The sequence below is a fragment of the Arctopsyche grandis genome, chromosome 2 (genome assembly GCF_051622035.1).
Source record: "Arctopsyche grandis isolate Sample6627 chromosome 2, ASM5162203v2, whole genome shotgun sequence".
Classification (NCBI taxonomy): domain Eukaryota; kingdom Metazoa; phylum Arthropoda; class Insecta; order Trichoptera; family Hydropsychidae; genus Arctopsyche; species Arctopsyche grandis.
The window spans coordinates 32,596,901-32,619,120 of NC_135356.1; the positions used below are offsets into that span (position 1 = coordinate 32,596,901).

General features: G+C 33.6%; 1 protein-coding gene and 1 long non-coding RNA gene across 2 annotated transcripts in view; one reads left to right on the plus strand and one right to left on the minus strand.

Annotated features, from left to right (window-relative positions):
- LOC143921219 (uncharacterized) overlaps positions 1 to 22,220 on the minus strand; it is a 542,666-nt gene that overhangs the window by 17,732 nt on the left and 502,714 nt on the right. The gene's annotated exons all lie outside the window — the stretch shown is intronic.
- Positions 19,728 to 21,407, plus strand: LOC143922360 (zinc finger BED domain-containing protein 4-like). The gene is made up of 2 exons (XM_077445584.1): positions 19,728 to 20,909; positions 21,003 to 21,407. Exons 1-2 carry the CDS (start codon positions 19,728 to 19,730, stop codon positions 21,405 to 21,407), a joined length of 1,587 nt encoding a protein of 528 aa, XP_077301710.1.

Here is a 22,220-nt window from a genome sequence, read left to right on the forward strand (position 1 = left end):
ACTGCAAAGGAATGCCGATAGATGTCAATCATTTTCAATCTCACATAACGCATTAGTTCAGGGACGACGAAACTTTAATTTGTATGCGTGCCAAATGTGGCACGTGGTGGCACGACAAATCAGCGCAACGACTATTCAGCGCAAAATCAATTTTTTCAATAAGTTTTAAATGCGTTTTCGAAAATAATTACTGTATTGAAATTGTCGGCCTACATGATAATTTCATAAATGAGAATAAATTTATTTGATACTCTTTGAGCCTTGAAATATAACGCAAGCAGTTATAGTAAAGTTTGGATTGCTAAAAAAAACTGTTTGAAAAAAAAATTGCTGCCCGGTTTAGAAACCCTGCTTAAAAATAATTTTTTGTGGCCTTAGTTGAGAAATCCTGCTTGCGTTATATTTCAAGGCACAAAGAGTATCAAATAAATTTATTCGCATTTATGAAATTATCATGTAGATATGGCCGACAATTTCAATACAGTAATTATTAAAGAGCGGACCCAGAGCGCGCTGTCCATTGTTCACATGTTGTAAATGCATTGTTAAAGGTTTGCCGAACCTTTTTTAAAAAGCATTTACAATATTGGAACAATAGAGGGCGCGCTTCCGGTCCTACCTCTATTAATTATTTTCGAAAACGCATTTTAAACTTATTGAAAAAACTGATTTTGCGCTGAGTTTTTTGCGCCACGCGCAGGATTTAAAATTTGGCCAGTTTTAAGTATTCACAACTCCGTCAGTAAATGAAGATTAAGAAATAATTACTCAACGTCTTGAACGAAAAATGAAAGCCACTATAGTGGTTTTCGGATATTCGGCTGCCAGCTCGGAAAGCCAGTATAGTGGCTTTGTTAAGCGGCTACTTTGAAGCTTTATTTTTAATATTCATTGGCAAAATTTTGAAGGTTTTATTTTACAATAGTGTACTTAAAGGATACGAGATGCTAGAAAATGTATAAATAGTATAATTACAGTAAAGGCTTACCCTTTACTAATCCGTACGCTGCTAACCGTCCGAAATTATATGCGAACCAGGCAGTATATGTCGGAGTATTTCATCAGGTAACATTCGAGTTAATTCAGGGCACGGCGATACTAGAGTAGTCGCAAAGAGCAACCAATGAGAGGAAGGAGCGGGTCGACCGAGCCTCGCTTCCGAGCCTAGAGGGTCCGCCCTGTCGAGAATTCCCACTTTTGCCGGATTTTGTATATAAAAGAAATTCAAAAGTAGAGAAATGAAGGAAGGCCTATCATCTACACCGATGAAACGTATGTGTACAATACATACATATTTTTCTTCTATGTCATGGGGCGATTCATCAAGCAAAGGCATTAGGAAGCCAATATCAAAAGGGTCCAGATTCATAATTGTTCATGCTGGCGGTGAGGCAGAATTTATATCAAATGCCTTATTAATATACAAATCTTATTTGTTGTAAGTGTTCTTAAATAAAATATAATAATAATACATGAGTTGGGAACCAGTGTATGATTCGAGTTTTGCTGACATCTACAAATTCATTGTGATACTAGTATTCTCCGTTTAAGGTAGGTTTAATTTAAACAAAAATTCTCCATATTTGAAGTGAGATTTATTAATGCCATCTATGAAAAACTAAAAAAAGCTGGCAGAAAATTTACTTTTTATTGAATTATTTGTGTTTTTTTTACTGAAAGACTTGCATTTTGAATTTCATTACCATAAAATAATACAAACAAATTTAATTTGGGGAGGGAGAGGGGAAGATTTATGGATACAATTTTGTTTTTAAATTCAATAATTCTTTTGGTGGTAATAAGAATTTTCTCAAAGAATAAAAACCAGTTTTGTTTTGTTATTACAAGCCTCTTGAATAACTTGGTCGTGGTTTTTTTAAACAATTGTTGTATTTCATCTTGATTTTGATTTTCAGATATAATCTTTGAGCAAGATTTACCACAATGGTACCTTCATTTGAAATTCAGAAAATATGTATGTAGGCACAGTGGCGGACTGGCCATAAAAGCGAACATGCCCGATGGCATGTGGGCCCCACTATCTGTTAGAAAATATGGGCCCTCAGTAAAATTAAATAACTTTTTAACTATTTCACGTGTGTAAAAATTTATAGGATATTGCACTTTGGGACCTAAAGTTTGGGTATTTCAACAAAATAAATTTCTTACAATATACACAAACAACTAATACCTGCTTTAACAGCCCAAGGATCGGTTAACTTTTTTTATTAGGCTCGAAATGTAAGTTTCAACATTTGCGTGGGCCCTTTTGCCGGGCCCATTTCTAACCTCAATATTATGTATATACCAATACCTATGTAACAACTACCTACTGAAATAAAAATGGGAAAAAAACAAATTGCCGTGAATAATATAAACTGAATTGCTTAAAACAATTTCGATTCATCATCAACCAGCGATTTAAATTTACTTCAAACTTTCAAAATAACATTTGATTATAATTCGACGATATAGTAAGATTTAAATACACAATTTTAAACAGTTTCCGAATATAAAATCTATTCCTAATCTAGACACATCCATGTATATAGAAATATAGGATAGGGGCCCCCTCCCCAAAATCCAAATTTTCGATTAACATTAATTGAAAATATTATGCATTTTTTTCAGGGACGTAATTTGGGGGGGGGGGTCACAGGTCACAGTTTATTATTTTAAAGCAAGTATATTTTGGTTTTTAAGTGGTATGCTTGGGTAAAATTCTTAGAGATTGTTCATCTTATGGAGCGAATCGTTAGAAAGGTCCCCTTTACTTTATTTTGTCTCAAAAACAGATGTGTAACGTTTATTTTTCCGAAATTTCGTATATTTTTTGTTTTCAAGAAAGATTTTAAATTAATATTTTACTGAATCGGTTCAATCACAAATGATTTTATTTCTCGTATTTTTATTTTATTTATTTGCAGACGTCCATTCTCTCAAAAAACAACGAATGAGATGGATTTAAACTTCATGTGTAACGAATTCGGTCCAAAAAAAGTTTTAGTTATTTAATAAAATTGCTTTCTGACCAAAACCTTTAGTACATAAAGAACACAAATATAAATTTTCAGCTTGATACGATCAGGGGTGTGGTAAAATTTTTTTTTACTTTTTTAAGAGGAAAAAATCCCACTTCTGGTTAATTAAATTTGATGATTTTTTTATTATATTTTCATCACATTGATACAAGGAATTACACATTGGACACTTCGTGTGACGAGGTTTTGACTCACGTTAGTGCCATCTGTGGATTAAAGGATGGCATTGTGGTTTCCCCTCTTAATGCACGAGGATCTTATACATCCTTTAAGGTATCTGTTCCTGCTTCTGTCGCTGGCCTGTTATTTTCTCCTGGTTCTTGGCCTGCTGGTGTTCATTTTGGTAGATTTAAAGATTGGGGAATGAGCATTAAGAATATAAAATCGAATACTAATACTACTTCTATGTCTGCCACTGACGTTGTTTCATCATTAGAGCTGCGCCCAAGTGTTTCATTTGCTGATGTTTGTTCGGGAGCTGCTAAATGTTTGAAGCCTGATATTAAAACTACGTCTGCAAGTATTGGTGAATCTTCTATGGAAACGGTCGCAGTGACGTCTATGTATGCCTCTTCTCCTACATTTGCCTCTTCTCCTACATCTGCCTGCTCAAATGGTCCTGATAGTCGTGATGCTGTTGTGACTGTGTTGGCTTCTTCTTCTGCTTCCTCTTCCGTTTCGTCTCCGTTGGCTCAATCAAAACTGCCATTTCTTGTCTCAAAGAAAGTCACGCGCCAAACTGGGAAACCGAAAATTGGTAATTTATTACCAAAATGTACGAGGTCTCAGGACAAAGCTGGCTGCGTTTAATTCAGCCGTTTCTACTATTTGTGATGATATGGTAGCACTAACGGAAACATGTTTGACTTCATCATTTTTTGATGCTGAACTTTTTGATTCTTCCTGGAGGGTGCATCGTCGCGATAGAGTTGATCGACGTGGTGGTGGTGTATTATTTGCTTGTCGTGATTGGTTTCGGTCAGTCCGGATGACAAATTTTGAAACTCTATCTGGTGAGGACTTATGGGTGAGAGTTGATTTTATATTTTTGAGAATGTTTATATGTGTGGTTTACATTCCGCCTGCTGCGAAAGAGGACGTATACGAGTTATTGTTTGTGAATATGATGAATGTGCGTGCTTTTATGAATGAACGTGATATATTGTTAATAATGGGTGATTTTAATCTACCTAGTGGTAATATTCATGTCCGCAATAAATTTAATTTTGTGATTTCCTATTGCGACATAATACAGATTGGTTCACCCATTAATCCAAGTATGCTTGATATTATGTTAGTGAATGAATGTAATGTGTCAGCAACGATGATCCAATGCCCAAAAGGAACTGCGATCATCCCTGAGGACCTATATCATGATGCATTACATATTGAGCTTTTGTTTATTTCTTCTGTGAGAGCTGCTTCAGCTTGTTCATCGGTTGGGGTTTCCTCACTGCGATGGAATTTTGCTCGTGTTGATTCTGAATTGGTTTATAATGAGGTTCGTTCAATTGACTGGCGCCAAATGTACCTCATGAATACTGGTGATGCTGTTGAATATTTGTATTATACACTTTATAATATTTTTGACAGTCATGTTCCTCGGTTCATCAGTTATCCTAATTCGGAACAACATCGGCGGGTATTTCCGCCGTGGTTTGGGTGCAAACTTATAGCTGATGTTCGTGCAAAATGGTTGTCTCATAGAAGATGGAAACGTAGCCAATCATTTTGTGACTATGAGAAATTCCGGACTCTTAGGAAGATCGTAAAACGTGGTGTGAGTGAGCGATATACTGTCTATCTTAATGAGATGGAGAGTGCTATTGCGGTTAATCCTAACCACTTTTTCAGATTTATTAAGAGTAAGCATATTTCACATGGTCTTGAGCATTCATTCTCATTTGGTAATAAAAGTTTTGACGGTCCTGAGATCGCCAATGCTTTTGCTTCATTTTTTAGCTCTGTCTTTGACCAGAGAAAACCATCCCTTAATGCTAGTTTGGCTTCACAAATTGGTACTGAGGGTGTCGGTATAGACATTCCGCGGGTATCGCTGGGAGATGTTAGGATGGCTATTATGAAGCTGAAGGGGTCTGTTGGGCCTGACGGTGTGCCCCCTGACGTATTAAAGGTATGCTGTAATTCGATTTTAGAGCCTCTTCAGTTTATTTTTAACCTTATTCTTGCTTCTGGTAATTATCCTGAAAAATGGAAATTATCTAGAGTCATTCCTATTCATACGAGTGGCTCTAAAAATGAGGTTGAAAATTATAGACCTATTGCTATTATCTCGGCTATTCCCAAAATTTTTGACATCATCCTTCACCGTTTGATTCTTGCGCAGTTTAAAAGATTATTGTGTGATGAGCAACATGGTTTTACACCCTGTCGTTCCACTACCACTAATCTCGCCTGCTTCACACATTTGATCATGTCTAAAGTTGACGTTGGTCAGCAAGTTGATGTAGCCTACTTTGACTTTCGTAAAGCCTTTGATCAAGTCAATAATGACGCTCTTTTGATCAGGTTAGCTAAAGTGGGTTTTTCAACGCGTCTTCTTAAACTCTTTGCTTCTTATCTTAGTGATAGGAAGCAATTTGTTAGATATGGTCTTTATGAATCTCCTTCATTTTTTACTCGATCTGGTGTTACTCAGGGGTCCACTTTAGGCCCATTACTATTTACAATTCTTATTAATAACCTCCCTAAAGTTTTATGTAATGCATCATGTCTCTTGTTTGCTGACGACGTTAAATTATTTTTTGCTGTCAAGGATGAGAGGCAAGCCTCTCTCCTTCAAGCTGATATAAACGCTGTCTTGGAGTTCAGTTCTAGTTTAGGCTTTGAACTTAATTTAAACAAATGTGCAATTATGAGCTATGGACGTGCACATTCGCTCTATTGTCACGGATATTCCATTAGATCCGTCTTGTTGAAGCGTGTGGAATCTATTGTCGATTTGGTTATCACTTTTGATCCTCAGCTCACCTTTCACAACCATATCAAGAAAGTCGCTGACGTTTCCTTTCGTCGACTTGGATTTGTTTTGAGATATGCAAGATTATTCTCCAATCCTTTGTCTTCTCGCTTGCTTTTCAATTCGCTTGTGAGAAGTAAGCTAGAGTATAATGCGATTGTGTGGAATCCGCATGAAGCAAATTACTCTCTGATGATTGAGAAAGTGCAAAAAGCATTTCTTCGTTTCCTATATAGGAAAGAATATGGGTATTACCCATATCTCTACCCCACTCCTTTCCTTTTGGGCATGCTTGGGTATAATTCCCTTGAACTTCGGAGAAACTTCTCATTAATTCGTTTCGTTCTCCTGCTCTTACGTGGTAATACGTCATGCCCGTTGTTGCTGGAGCAGTTGGGACTTTATGTCCCTAATCACTATGTGCGTGGTAGACATCATCATTTGCTGGCTGTACCTCCTGCCCGCACAGTCCTTTTTCGAATGGCTCCTATTCCAAGAGCTATCCGACTTCTTAATGAAATCGTTGCTGCCGAGACTGAATGTGATATTTTCCACCTTAGTGAGCGTAAATTGTCAGAAATTACTCTAACCCATTTATCTGGTAGTCTGCGCTCATCATTGTTTTCATGATTGATTGTGATTTATGAGTGAAATTTTGATTAACTCTCTTCCATTTGGGCCTTACAGGGATGTTTTGTATTTGTAGTTGTTTCTTACATATTTATTGAAACTGGCTGTAGGTGCAAGGCATTCCTTATGCTATATTTTATTTGATATTTTTACTTTATCTGTTATTATTAAATGCTATTTTTTATGTTTATGTATGGATGTATTTATGTTCATGTTTAATTGTTATTTTGTTTTTTTTCTTTTTTGTGTTATATTTTTTGACCATTGTGGCGCTTTAGGAATTCCTGTTATGCCACAATGGTCTGTTTAAAATAAATAAATAAATAAATATCTAACATAAAATCGTGAAGAGTAGACATATTTAAAGGATCGATTAAAATAGTGGAAGAAAAATCCGGTAAACTGCCAACAGGAGTAAACTGTCACTTTCGGTTAACGGGTGTTCACGAAATGTGAAGATTTTTGGAAAAAATTTTCGCTTTTTGCGCTTTTTTCACTTTATGCATAATATTTTTTTATAATTAATTTTTCAAAAACAATCTTATTTTTTTCATCTTTTATAATTCAATAAGGTCTATGCAAAGAATATTTTCCATTTTTATTCCGATATAAAAAAGATTTTTTGAAAAAAAATTCAATTTGACCAATCTTTGCCTGCCCCCCCCCCCCAAGAAAAAGATGAAATGACGTCTGTGATTGTTTTCTCCAGAAAGTAAAAGCCGCTTTTATGCCGCATTATTTTATGATGCATTCTATTTACCTAGGACAAGGGTTGAAACGAAATATACAATGTAATTTATGGATCTATTTTGCTTTTGCCGTTTTTCTTGTACCTAAATTTGTTTATTCCCATTTTTGAAAATTTTATTTATTTTTTACCCTTGGTTTTTAGCGTGATGGAAAGAAGAAAATTTTGTTATATGGGTGGGGGGGGGACAATTTTTTTTAACCCTGGGTGGGCCCCCTTTGACTCCTGGCATGCACTAATTTCAGTCCCAGTCCGCCACTGTGTAGGCATATACATAAGTATACATATTTTGATTTCATTTTGTAGAATTATGTTATAATTTATAATATTCTTGATAACTACATATTAATAGTATGTATGTATGCCCCAAGTTTATTATGCACAAACATACATACATTACAACCGATATGGATTACATATAGAGGTTGTGATCTTTTGATCCTCGTTTTTCGAGAATATTTTATTCTGAAATTTCGAGATTCTGATATCTCGAGAATATTTTTTATGAATCTCGAAAATATCGAGAATATTTTTAATTTATCACTACATGTTTTTTTCAATAAACTGACTGATTTGTATACTTGTTAACTCGTATAATTGTGTATTGTAACTCGTAAAAAGTATTGTAATATGTATAGATGGTCAGTATTTTTATTATTTGTCCGGTAAGTTATTATTCAGTCATCATATAAGTACATACATACATATACACATGTTACAACGAAATCGCACCATTTTTAGTTACATATACATATGTTTGTGCATGTAGGTACTAGTCACTAGTGGGAAAATACATATTCGGTTTCACTAAAACACTAATGAAAATATATTTTCACTGACAATATGACCCCACTGTAACACACATAAAACAAAGATGTTGGATTTATTATTTATTTATTCGTGTATTTGTTCCTTATATATTAATAAATTTATAGTCAGTATTTTAATATGAATAGATGGTCAATAGTTTTATTATTTGATCAGAATGTTATTTTGGTCACAAAAACACGGGCAAAGGCGGGTACAACACTGGGAATTTTATAAAATTCTTTGTTACATATTGTTATTTTTACTATTTTAAATTACTGTTTTATATTCTTATTTTCTATTCATGCCTTCTTTTATAATATTTTTTCTATATAATTTTACCTTTTTTCTATTCAATGTTCTATTGCAGCGTTTCCCAACCTTTTTTGACTCGCGTACCACTTGCTGTAAATTGTACCACCATATAAAAATGATTGTATTTCATGAAATTTGTTTTTGCAAGTGTAATTATTATACTATATATAAAAACGGACTGTCGCTAAATATATATATTTGTATATTTGTATATTTGTATATTTGTATGTGACGGACGATCAACCGTCAACCAGTATGGGGAACAATTTTTTTTTTTTTTCATATTTTTCATATTTTTCATTTTTTTCATATTTTTCATTTTTGTGCGTTGGTGGCGCCGGGGGCGCTGGGGGCGCCGGAGGCGTCGGCGGCGCTGGGGGCAAAGGCGTCGGAGGGTCGGCGATGCACAAAACGTAATTCGTAATCACTTCTTAATTCGTGCATCAATTTCTTTCCGAAACCAGTCGATTCAATATCTTTAACTTTATTTTTATTCGAGTTTCAATTCCTTTTCGAAACCACCCGTTGAAATCAACGGGTCCAACACTAGTATACATATAGTATTTGCATGGTAAGGAATGTGAAGACAGGATACACGCAATATGTAGATCTGTTTTGGAAAGAAATTTTATGGAAAAAAAAATTTTTGCGGAGACAATTATAATATGCTCAAAGTTTAATATATTTATCTACTATCTTGTCATACTTCTATTATTGATAATAAAAAAAATATTGATTGTTTTCATAAAAACACAAAATTACAAAGTACATATATGTAATTGAGATCCTTGTACTTTGTTTTTTTAAATTTGGTTCAAATGGTGCGAGATTTATCCTTAAGTATGGAGCTGGATTCAATCAATTTCTATACTTGTCTTATTAAAATATATGAAGAGAATGCTCTCTCAACCAGTTCAGTGCTAGTAAACGGCGACAGAAATTTGAGCGCTATGTCATAAAGCTGTTTATATTTTTCACTAATACCTATCCAAAAATTAATAACCTTTTTTATTTCGAATTCAGTTTTTAATGCTATAATTTGAAAGTTCAATCAAGTTCTCTTTTTCCTTGGTAGCTGTCCGAAAATGTTCATTATCAAAGGGAAAATGTTCATTATCATAAAATCCAATTGTTTGCTTCTAAAAGGTTTGGGGAAGCCCTCGTAAAAGACGATTTCAACCCGATTTCCTCGTAGAAGACGATTTCAATAAAGTTTCAAATACTTCAGTTTGATCATTTTCGATACATAAATTCCAAAAATCTAATTTTCTAATTATATGTACTTTCAATTTTATCTGGAACATTCTGGATCTCAATTGTCAAATTCAAGTTATTTATTTATTGGAGCGTGAACGAGGTAAATTAAAAAATGCACTCCAAAATCCATGCCAGATCAGAGGAAAACGTATCAATTGCCAGCTTTTCGATCATCGACTGTACGTACATATTGACGTCAATGATGACTAATTAAGATAATGTTTATTAATTACTAGTTGTTTTACCCGGCTTCGCTCAGTATTTGTAATATAAACAGCTTAAAAATGGCGAATCTAATAGTAAATATTCATTCATTTTAATCGAAAAAAATATAATATTCAACCAATTGAATTGTCGTCATGGAAATTTTATTTTGTTTTCGATGTTCCCAAACAAAGATACAAACTTACAAAGACTCTTTCGAAATTATATACATAGATATTAGATATAAAAAATATTTCTATTTTTATGATTGTAAATCATTCATTCCTGCATGTCCGCCATTACTGATTTTTTTTCGCGTACCACCAACCATCAACCGCGTACTACCAAGTGGTATGCGTACCACAGGTTGGGAAACGCCGTTCGATTGTATCATGTCTTTAATAAAGCGGGGGGCGGGGGGGTCTTTGCTTTGCTTATTTTTGATGACATGGGGGGTGGGGGGGTCGAGATGGTGATTACGTCAGCAGTAGTTATTTTTTTTTACACATTGGCAACCCACACATTGTCTATGCTTGAAAACCAAACACATATTCGGGGATTCCCACAAATAATGAATACGTTTAGGTACTCGCTTAGAAGCGAGTGGGGGAATTACCGCGCTCTACTCACTTGTCAAAATTTCTTCCGTCAATCTATTGTTTCGTTTCGGTACGATTGACAACCAAAAAAAAACAAAATACATTAAAAGAAAAATGCATATAGGTACCAATATTTACGTAAGCATGGGAGGGGGGGGGGGGGTAAGAGCTTTGCTTACTTTTGCTGACAAGGGGGAGGAGGGGGTAAATAATTGTAATAAATATGCTAAAAAAATCAATTCACTATATTAAAAAAAAAATTATATTCGAGAATTCTCGAGAATCTTGAGAAACAAAAGAGAAAATCTCGAGCTCTCGAGATTCAAATATTTCGACAAAATGAGATTCTCAAATCTCGAGATTCAGATATTCCGAGAAAATGAGATTCTCGAATCTCGAGAATCAAAAAAAGTCGAGAAATCACAACCTCTAATTACATGAAGGTTCGTATAATTATACCTTCAATGTAAATATTCCAAACACCAGTAAAACCAATGTAATCCTTAATAACTGGATAAATTTTCTTCATAGTTTGTAATAGTTTTTGTGTTATATGGAAATTATATATACATTTTCTCATAACAGATTGGTCAAAGTCATCAACAGTAAATTTGCTTTTACGATTCCTCGTTTTTTTTTTTTGAGAATTTATGGCTATCTTTATTCTGTTATTTTTAGAATCCTGATTCAGGATGGAACAATCGTTCAGGATTCCTGAACGACAATTCTCCGGACAACAACAACAGCACGTGCGCCTGAACGAGCGCACGGAAAAAAAAAACCGCCAGCCTCTCTCTCGAGGGAGGAGAAGAGTGGGGAGCGGTCGTAAGACCAGTTTTTCGAGACAAATTCATCGTTCATCATACGATCGAGCTTTTATCAGACATCACAACTACTCGCGAGTGCATATGTGGGTACAATTAATTGGGGTACTCTATTGAACTATTTTTGGTATTCTATTGAACTATTTCAATCTAGCATTGCCGGTTTTTAGTTCCGCAACTATTCAAATGTGTATGCGATGACAAAAAGGGTTCTAGGCCCACGAGATAAGTCGTGTAGATAAATATTCATTATTATAACTACATATGTATGTACCAGTGGCGTGCCGTCATTGGAACAGAGGGAACAGGCTGTTCCCTTAAATTTTTGGTAATAATTATAAAAATTGATGTATATTAATGAGTAAAAAAAGTGATATGTATGTATATGTAAATACAATTGGCGAATGACGTTGTTCGGGAAGTTAGCGAAGTTCGGAAACCGGTTTATACGACTGTGTGCGCATGCATGTATTAGTCAGACGATATTCCTGGTTTCCTGGATTCGCTTCCCATGCCTACACGGTAAACGATACAGGCAGTCGCAATGCACAGGCGTTGCGTCTAACACAAATCATATTCCGATTAACTCGTTTCGTTTACTCGATTAACGGAAAACTAAGTCAGTTTAGTATCATTAATAATCATCACGTATTATTCTGGAAAAATATTGAGTTTAAATAACGTTTATTTACACACAGAAATGGAACAGCTTGGCGAAACATATGTACATATGTATGTACGCTCACGGTGGAGCGGGCTCAAAGTCACAGAACGATAATGCACAGAATGTTGCATTATCGACCGATTGCTAGAAAAATCATTCGAAAGATTAAGTTTTCAAGATAAGGACTTACCCCGAACATTTCTATTAGCACGAAAACAAAAAATTATATTTGTCACCTTACTCACCCATTATTATTATAATTCAACTAAATTGCTGACTGTATGTAAATCGAGAAGAAACTTCTTGGTTGGTCTTGCATTCTGTTTGAAACAGATAATGGTGTGTAGAATAGCACTGATTTTTGCGATATCAACAATTTTTTTAAAACGAAAATATGTCACAAAAAAACTAAATTTCATTTGTTTTCAATGACCAAATTGAAAATTGTTGGAAAATTTAGAATTGACATTCAATCAAACAATCAGCTCAGAATAGATATTATAAAACAAATCGCCGAAGTTGATTCGAACAGATATATTATGAAATGGCTGATTGACGTTTGTTAGCTCGACAAGAGGCGTTTGTTAGCTAGTACGTCAACAGTTTAACGCACTTTTCCATCTTTAAAGCGCACAAAAACGTTGATTCGCAATGCTCAGGGTGAAAAAAAACTTTAGATGCTTTCAATGATATCAATAAAAAAAATATATGATATGGTAGTTCAAAAATTTGTACAAAAAAGCGATAGAAAAATTGCTTTCGTATACAAATGAAACAAATTTGAAAAATCATTGTGAAATTTCATAATATATAATATAATTTTGTACCTACTTGTAATTAAAAATGTATTTTATAATTTTTATTTTTCTTGTTCCCTTGATTTAAAAGTCACGGCACGCCACTGGTATGTACATACGTGTGTACATGGCAGACGGAGGCGGCTGGCTCGAGAAACGCTGGTTCACACATGCATAAATGCGTACTATTACCTGTACACGTGTCAAATGTTCTTGCCCTTGAGACAAAACAGAGGTTGTTTGAATCTACGCACAGCGGTGTTCCCCACGCGAGCAACATTTGGGCGTAGTTCATTTTTGTAGTCTTATCCTATTCGTCTTTTATGTCAATAGGTGCAGTTGACAGAGGTTTTCAATGTTAAATTTAATTTGTATGTTAATAAAATAAAATTGCGATTGCTTCTATGAAACACTATTCAATATTTAAATCGCGTTCCAGGAAACCGGATTCCGATTTGATCCACGACGGTTTACCTTAACCTTTCATTTATTATACAAAACTGCTGTCATAAATAATACAAGAAGTGTAAAACTCATCATTTAGTTCGATTTGGTAATTATGATGGTTTGAAATAATTGAATTTAGTAACTATATTCGAAAAATGCTATCCCAAAATAAACATCATGTTATTATGGTCACAATTGGAGAGTAACAGATAGTCCCAAAATAACTGAGCATAGATAATATTTAGTTTTTATTTAAAAAAAAATTGCGTATTTTTCGCTCAAGTAAATGAATATTTGGAACTTTGCACGCGCACGTAAAAAGACTAACCACCGCTGTTTGGGTACGTACACTGTCTGGAAACTCGTTGCTGAGTAAAAGTCGTTTCGCCGAGTAAAATGTAATATGAAAATATTGAATATTGTATCTAGCATATCTATTGTACAGGAATGTTTAATGTCTCCAACATCAACATCGCAATGGGGTGGGTGCATGTCCCTTTCTCTTCTTCAGTTGTATGAAGTCCCTTGCGCTGTACATAATCAGTAAATTCAAATAGACCGTATTGCAACACCGTAGTGCTTATTTTGAATGAAACAACACCGATTATTTTATTTGATTGCGATGTGTTGATTATGCACAGTAAATATCTACATACATATATAATATGATACGTACAGAACAGGTATTTTTGCGTTTTCGTACATGTAAAAGGCCATTTGAGACATACATGCATATGTATGTATGTAGGTATGTACCAACGGCTAGGTATGTTTCGTGTACGGTAGGGCTGCCATAAGTGTCGGAGCACCAACGGGGACAGCCCCCTAAAAAAAAAAAAAAAAAACAAACAAAACAAAACATTTTTATCGATATTCATAGCTGTATTATAAAAAAAATATACAACATTTCAACAAGTAATTGGAACTAAACAAAAATTGAATTGAAAGAAAAATTTAAAGATTGATAATAGGTTTTTTTTGTGGAAGCGTCTGTACCAAATCTAAAATAAATAAATATAGATAATTGGACGATTCAAATAAATTTAACTAAATGAAACCTTACATTAACATTGTATTTCATGTACTGTAGCCTATTCTTCTATCGCCTTCACTCTTCTCTGATTTCCGTGACTTCATTATCATCGCTCTTCTTTGCCCAATCATATTTTTCCGATGTTTTCGTTTTTTGAAGTAACTCTTTTTCCCCTTTAATATCATTATAGAATTCAATGCATGACATTTTATAATTTAAAGTACATTGAATTATGCTTTTTACTGTGTCAATAGAAAGCGAATTGCGCTCATCTGTCCATTGATTTTTAATTAATGACAACACACGTTCAACATGTGCATTGTGCGGTGGGATGGCGAACAAGTATTGGCACATTTTCAGTAGATTAGCTTTTCTTTCTGTCTCTTCAGTTTTTTTGAAATAGTATAACCATTTATCATGCACATCTTTCGTTTTCCATTCTTCGGCTTTTTTATTTTCGATAAATGACTTCATATACTTTACTTCCTCATAGATTGAATCCGTGAACAATATTCCCATTTCACTTAAATAAGCAATAGTTTTTTCAACATGTTCCCATTCGGGTACTTCATGGAGAAGCATCCATGAAAAAACATCATATTTCGCCAGTGGAACTGACCACTTTGCCAAATAATTAATTCCAACGTTGTAAAAATTCTCTACATCTTTTTCAAATGCTTCTACTTGTGTCGTCGTAATGTCCATGTGTTATTTCAGTTTATTGTATGCCTGGGTTGCTTGATTACCTAGATATTTACTATTATTGAAAATTATTATATATATATATCTATGTATTGAAAAACTTACATCAAAATATCAGTCCTCTTCGATCAGAAACAAACAGAACAAACGGATATTATCAGCAGACAGTAAACGAACTGCGCGCGCTTCGTACTTGTCAGTGTCATTGTCGGTGTTGCCAGCTGGCGAAATTGGGCAGTGGCCGGCAGTGGGCATCCGCCGCTCTCGTTGTCAGTGTTGCCAATATGCGCGCGCGTATCCATATTTATTTATTTATTTATTTTTATTTTACGGTCAAGAAAAAATTGACCATTTTACATGTTGGAAATAGAGATAGAAAAAGAAAAAAAAAAATTAAAATGAAATATAAAAGAAAAATACACATACATTCATATACTACAAAATAAATTACATTATATTAAAAAAATATTTAAATAAAATAGATTTCATGTTATATTTACTAACAATGAATAAATCGACCATGGACAATTCGTTTCCAACTCTGTGCAGTCTCAACATAGCTGAGTTCAATGAGTAATTAGTGGTAAACCTGGGCATATCAAAAAGATGGTTACATCTAATTGATCTACCCGGCACATGGAAGCACACTAAACTCACCAAGTCAGAGCATTTAATAGTGCCATTAAGAAGACCACACAGAACTGAAATATCGTTAATTTTCCTTCTGTCATATAATTTTAGCAAATTAAGTTTCCTATAAATAATAACGTTACTGACATAATGATTATGACTTTTAAAAAATTTAAATTTAATGAATCTAATGAACTTTATTTGCACTGACTCTATTATGTTAATTTGTTTCATTAAATAAGGAGACCAAATGATAGAATTGTACTCTAATTGGTTTCTAACCAGAGTGGTGTATAAAATTTTAATCGTATTTACATTTTTGAAGTGAGTACTATTTCTTATTAAGAAACCAAGTGTTTTGATGGCATTTTTTGTGATAAAATTTATATGAGAATTAAAAGTTAATTTGTCGTCAAAAATAACTCCTAGATCTTTAATTAGCGATGATGATGGTAATGATTCATTATTTATATGATAATTATAAATAATTTTGTTATTTGACCTACTGAACCTGACAACAGAACACTTCTTAATGTTTAAATATAATTTATTAAAAGAACACCAATCGTTTAATGAGTTTAAATTAGTTTGTAAAGTAGCACAATCGTTAGTGTCTTTTATGCATTTAAATATTTTTAAATCGTCTGCAAATAAGAGCACTTTAACATCATTAAATATATTTATAATATCATTTATAAAAATATTGAATAGGACTGGTCCCATGTGAGATCCTTGGGGAACGCCACTAGTTGGATTAAAGGAGTAAGATTTAGAATGGCCGATTTTAACTAATAATGATCTATTGGACAAATAGCTCCGAAACCAGTTTAGTAATACACCGCTGATTCCGATACTGTTTAGTTTATATAATAAAATCTCAATATCAACTTTGTCAAATGCTTTACTGAAATCAGTGTAAATTGAGTCAACTTGCAATTTAACAGATAAGGCACTAGAAATAAAATTTTCATATAATAATAAATTGGATAAGGTAGATCTACCAGAAGTAAAACCATGTTGTTGTGGAATAATAATGTTATTAATGAAAGGAATAAATTCGTCTAATACTAAACTATCAAAAAGTTTTGGAATAGTTGATAGTTGACAGATGGCTCTATAGTTCATTACATTATGTTTATCCCCATTTTTATGGAGAGGCATTAAATAGCCAGACTTCCAAGAATTGGGAAATATACCAGTGGAAATAGATTGATTAAAGAGATTAAAAAGAGGATAAGTTAATACATTGGCACAATTCTTGATAAAAATTGGGGGTATGTTGTCAGGACCCGCAGATTTAGATATATCTAAGGCATTTATTTTGTTAATCAATTTTTGAATAGATATATTTATAGAATGTAAAGGTGAAATCAGGACATTATTATTTACAATGCTATAATTAGAATTATTGTTGTTGTTTTTGACATAGATCGATTTGAAAAAATCAGCAAAAAGATTGACTGAATCATTAGTATTGTCAACAAATTTACCGTTAAATTGAATGTTTTCTGGTATATATGTTTTATTGCTGTTTAATTCTTTAGTAAATGACCAAAAATATTTGGAATTTGAATCAATGAATGATTCTGTTTTTTTAATATAAAGTTTAAAACATTTGGATATATGTAGTTTACACAAAGCTCTTAGTTTTTTGAATTCAATATATATGTGTGTAGAGTTATAAATTTTGAATAATTTGTGCACACTTTTTTTTTTATGTATTAGGTTTTTTAATTCGGGACTAAACCATTTTGGAAAAAAATGCAACTTATTTTTATATTGAGGAACATGGTTGTATATACAAGAGATTAATAATTCATTCAGCATAATGACTTTTGATTCAAAGTTAATGTTATCGTTTAAGAACGACCAATTAGTGACATTTAATTGGTTCATGATTTCGTTATAATCGGCTCTGTGAAAATCAAAAATATTTTGCTGAATTAAAGGTAGATTAGTAGATTTATTTAAAGTAATAATAATATCTAGGGGTGGATGATGGCCATCCACTGGAGATAGAACATCATGAGATTTCATAACGTTAGTGTTTTTGAAATTGGAAAAAACTAAATCTAAGACACGATCATTCAAGTTGGAAATAGTATTAAATTGTTTAAGACCTAAATTTAAAGATAAATTTATAATTTCTTGATGAATTGGAGAATTTTCATTCATTTCAAGGTTTTGCCAGTCCAAATTTGGTAGATTAAAATCACCAGTTATTAAGAATTTTGAATCAGGATATTTTAATCTGATTGTTTCAATATTATTTATAAAATTATTATATACACTAATGTCAGAGGATGGAGGGATGTAAACACAACCGAATATGCACTTTACATTGAAAATTTTGGTTGATATAAATATTTGTTCGATGGAATTGTTTGTGTTGATGATGACAGATGATGAATGAACTTTTTTAATAAGAATTGCCACGCCACCGCCTCGAGTCTTCGTACTGGTGTTTATGTTTCTATCATATCTATACATATTGTATGTATGAAAGTTTAGTTCGGAATCATTTATAAGGTTGTGTAGCCACGTTTCTGTTAATAATATGATGTCATATGCGGAAGCAGCTATAGCATTTTTAAGGAATTGTATTTTAGATATAATGCTTCTGACATTTTGGTAATATATTGTTAGTTTTTTGTACTATTTTTATTTATTATTTTAGGCACTCCGTTAAAATATTTTATTATTAAGTCACTTTCACCTTTGTCTTTTCTGGTATTCATTTCGTTCCACAAATTGTTTATATGTAGTCTTTGCATGTACGTTAGGTCGTTTTTTATTTTAATTCCTAGTTTGGGTCCTTTTCTAAGTAATGATATTGCTGTTTGCTGTACATCGAGTTTAACTTTTAGGGGCCTTGGCTTCGTACCTTGTTTTAATCCGATTCTATGAGCGGTGAATTTGTGGTTAGGTAGCTCGGCTTTTGACAATAAATTTGCGATTACATTATTGTCGTCATTATTACCTGTTTCAGTAATGTCAAATATGATAACATTGTTTTTTCTATTTTTTCTTTCTTCCATTTCACTAACAAGTTCCAATGTCGATTCAATCGTGGTGGGTGTATCTTTAGACATATACATTTTGGTAGCTGACAGCTCTCCTTCCAGCATTGCAATATTACAGGACATTTCGCCTACAGTTTGCGAGATATCAGAGGTGAAAGGCATCAATTTGGCCATTTGGTCCTTGCTAAATCTATTGACAGGGTCCATGAGGACTTGGACCATACTCTCTAATATTTTGGAGACACTTTGCACGTACTTGGCCATTTTATATTTTATTTATTAACAATGAAGAAGTAGCAAAAACACACTTTGGCGACACGACCGAACGCGACAACGAACACAACAATTATATTAGATATTAAGTGGGTACAATTTTTGACGTTTAAACGTCTTTCCTTTTAGGACCACAGTATAGAGAGTGCATCCTGAGATTTCTTGGTTCAAAAGGTCTTGTTCGATAGATATTAAAAAATAATTGAATAATTTTTTTAAATGTCTAAATTTTGAAATTGACGGGGACAAATGACTCTCGGACTGGGACACCGGGACACAGACCTCGAAACTGGGACATAGGCTTGTGTAGTTCGCGAACGAACTAGGTCGTAAGAGCGCTCCCACAGGTGAACTAGTCGAACTAGTTCCCTCACTCCTCGTTCCATAGTTCCATAGTTCACTAGTTCGTGACCGAATGAGTGAGAGTGGGACGGCACTACACTAATACTGCCGCTCGCTCACTGCACATGCGCGTCTTGTTCACTCTTACGATCTAGTTCGTTCGCGAACTACACAAGACAGTTCGTTCGCGAACTACACAAGAATTTCATTAGTTTGTGACCGAATGAACGAGAGTGACGTTAACCGAACGTTAAATAAATTTTAAAATAATAAGACACTGTCGTTATCAAGTAGCTTATGCTTCTAATGTATAATAACAATTACTATTAACAATTAATTAATTTCTTTAATATACTTTAAAAATAGTTTACGTATAGGGTTAATGTGTTTTGTTATAGGGTATTTGTTACGATGTCATCAAAAAGAAAACATAGCCCCTTGTGGACTCATTTTACAGAAGACATTGATAATAAAAAAGCGAAATGTAACCATTGTTCAACAATAATAAGTATTGCGGGCGGATCGAATGGTAATTTAACCCGACATATGAAAACAAAACACCTTTTGATCCCATTAACTGCTGAAAGACAAACACCGATATTACCTAGTTTAAACTCACTTCAATCAAGTCAAAGCACATGCGAATCGGAGAATATAATTTCAGCATCATCAAATATAGTAGACTCCCAACAATCGATGACCCAATACATTCGTAGACCACCGCCAGTTCCAAAGATTGAGCAAATTGATAAACAACTTGTCAAGATGGTAGCTAAAGGGCATCACGCCTTAAGAATCGTAGAAGAAACAGAATTTCGTAAACTTATTGAATTAGTTTCTCAATGCCCAGGCTATAAACTACCATCAAGAAAAACGTTATCGGAAAATTTAATGTCAAGAATTCACAATGACGTCATGGCTGAAGCAAAAATAAAGGTACAAGCAGCACCAGCGTTGTCTCTTAGTACTGATGGTTGGACGTCTAGAAATAACGACAGCTATATAGCTATTGTAGCTCATTTTATAAATGAAGAGACTAAACTTCACTCAGTATTACTTGGTTGTATCAATTATAAAGAGCGACATACTAGTCAAAACTTGTGCGACTTTATGAAAGTTGTTATGGCGGAGTGGAACATTTCACACACAGTTGCTGCCATTGTTAGCGATAATGCAGCAAATATCTTATCTGCTGTTAGACTTGGTGATTGGCGGTCCATCTCATGTTTCGCTCACTCTCTAAATCTTGTTGTACAAGAAGCTACGAAAAAGATATGTGACGTTTTGGGAAGAGTTAAAAATATTGTCGAGTTTTTTATTCGTAGCACACAAGGAAAACATAAATTGACTGCTACGCAGCAGCAAATGAATTTGCCTGTTCTTAAGCTCAAGCAGGATGTACAAACCTGCTGGAATTCCACTTTTGACATGCTCAAGCGAATAGTACAGGTAAAGGATGCAGTGATTGCTACCGTTGCACTTCTACGCCCTGATTTAACTTTAAATGAAGGGGACTGGGAAGTCATAGAGGAAGTTTTACCGTTACTCAGTCCATTCTACGAGATTACCGTAGAAATAAGTGCCGAGAAAAACGTCACTTTATCTAAAATAATAATTTTGTGTAATTTACTAAAAATTTTTTTACAAAAACATGTTTCTTACAATACAAAAATAGTTGATGTGCAGTCTCTGCTAAAGAAAGGCATGGAAGATCGTTTAAAAGATATAGAGAAGAATATGTTATACGCAGAGTGTACGATTTTGGATCCTCGATTTAAGACGAGGGGATTCAAAAATCAAAGAGCCTGTGAAATGGTAGTACAAGCCCTTAGAAATAAAATCGGCCAAGTACAATTAGTTCAAGGGGGTACTCCAGAGGCTGTTCCTACTTCCAGCGACGCATCAACATCTATACCTAGTAATAAAAATAGCTGCATATGGGATGAATACGACCAAGAAATACAAAAAATTACTAGGCCAGATAACCAGCTTGCTGCTGGCATTCGCGAATTAGATAAATACCTAAATGAAGAGTATCTAAATCGTAAAGAGTATCTAAATCGCTTCAATGGTGGCATGAACGTCATTTGATATATAGGTATATTAGCTACAGAATGCGCGTGCACAGTACTCATACAAATGCATTTTTCATATACAGGCTGTTATTTATATATTTTATTTCAACCGATCCTGTAATGTTTTTAAGATCTATGATATAATTTGGGTGGCATATTTATTTAATATTTGAATACGTACGAATAAAATGATAAATAGCATTTTTTTAAATTATAAGTAAAACAAACGTACGTATGCAAAAATTAATACGAATTTAAAAATGAGAAAAAAATATAGGATATAAATTATATTAAACAGGAAATAAGTGATTTTAAAAGTGTTCGAATTTTGATAATAATGCAGTCCTTTTCATTATTATGTATAGACATTCTTCTTTGTCGGCTAGTATTAAGTCCCGACCGTTACAAAGATAATAAAAAAATTCGCAAAGAAAGCGCTACACTTTGTTGTTTATTTGCTCACTTCAAATTTGTTTACTGTTGGGTGCCTAGACCATCAAAATATTTTTTCATTATTTTGCATAGAATTGTTTGTCGGCTTCAGAATTTTGTAGCTAAGTCAGAACTTGTCATAAATAATAATAAAATAAACTTACAAAAAAAATATTGCGGCGATCTTTGGATAATGCCGCAGTACATTTACACCCAGAAAGTCTACCCGAACTGGAAGTGTTTCTAATCTAAATAAATACATTGTTCATTTTATAATCTTATTTTTGAATTTCAATTTCAAACTTTTCTATTATAAGACTTTACTTTTACTACTCTACTACTAAACGTACTTCTAGTTTTACTAACCTTTTCTGATTTTCTTTAATTAGTTACTTCT

Excerpts from the sequence above, each read along its gene's own strand:
- LOC143922360 (XM_077445584.1), top strand. The coding sequence starts at position 19,728 with ATGTCATCAAAAAGAAAACATAGCCCCTTGTGGACTCATTTTACAGAA. Across the intron at positions 20,910-21,002 it reads AAATAAGTGCCGAGAAAAAC|TCTCTGCTAAAGAAAGGCAT; the intron begins GTCACTTTATCT and ends GTTGATGTGCAG.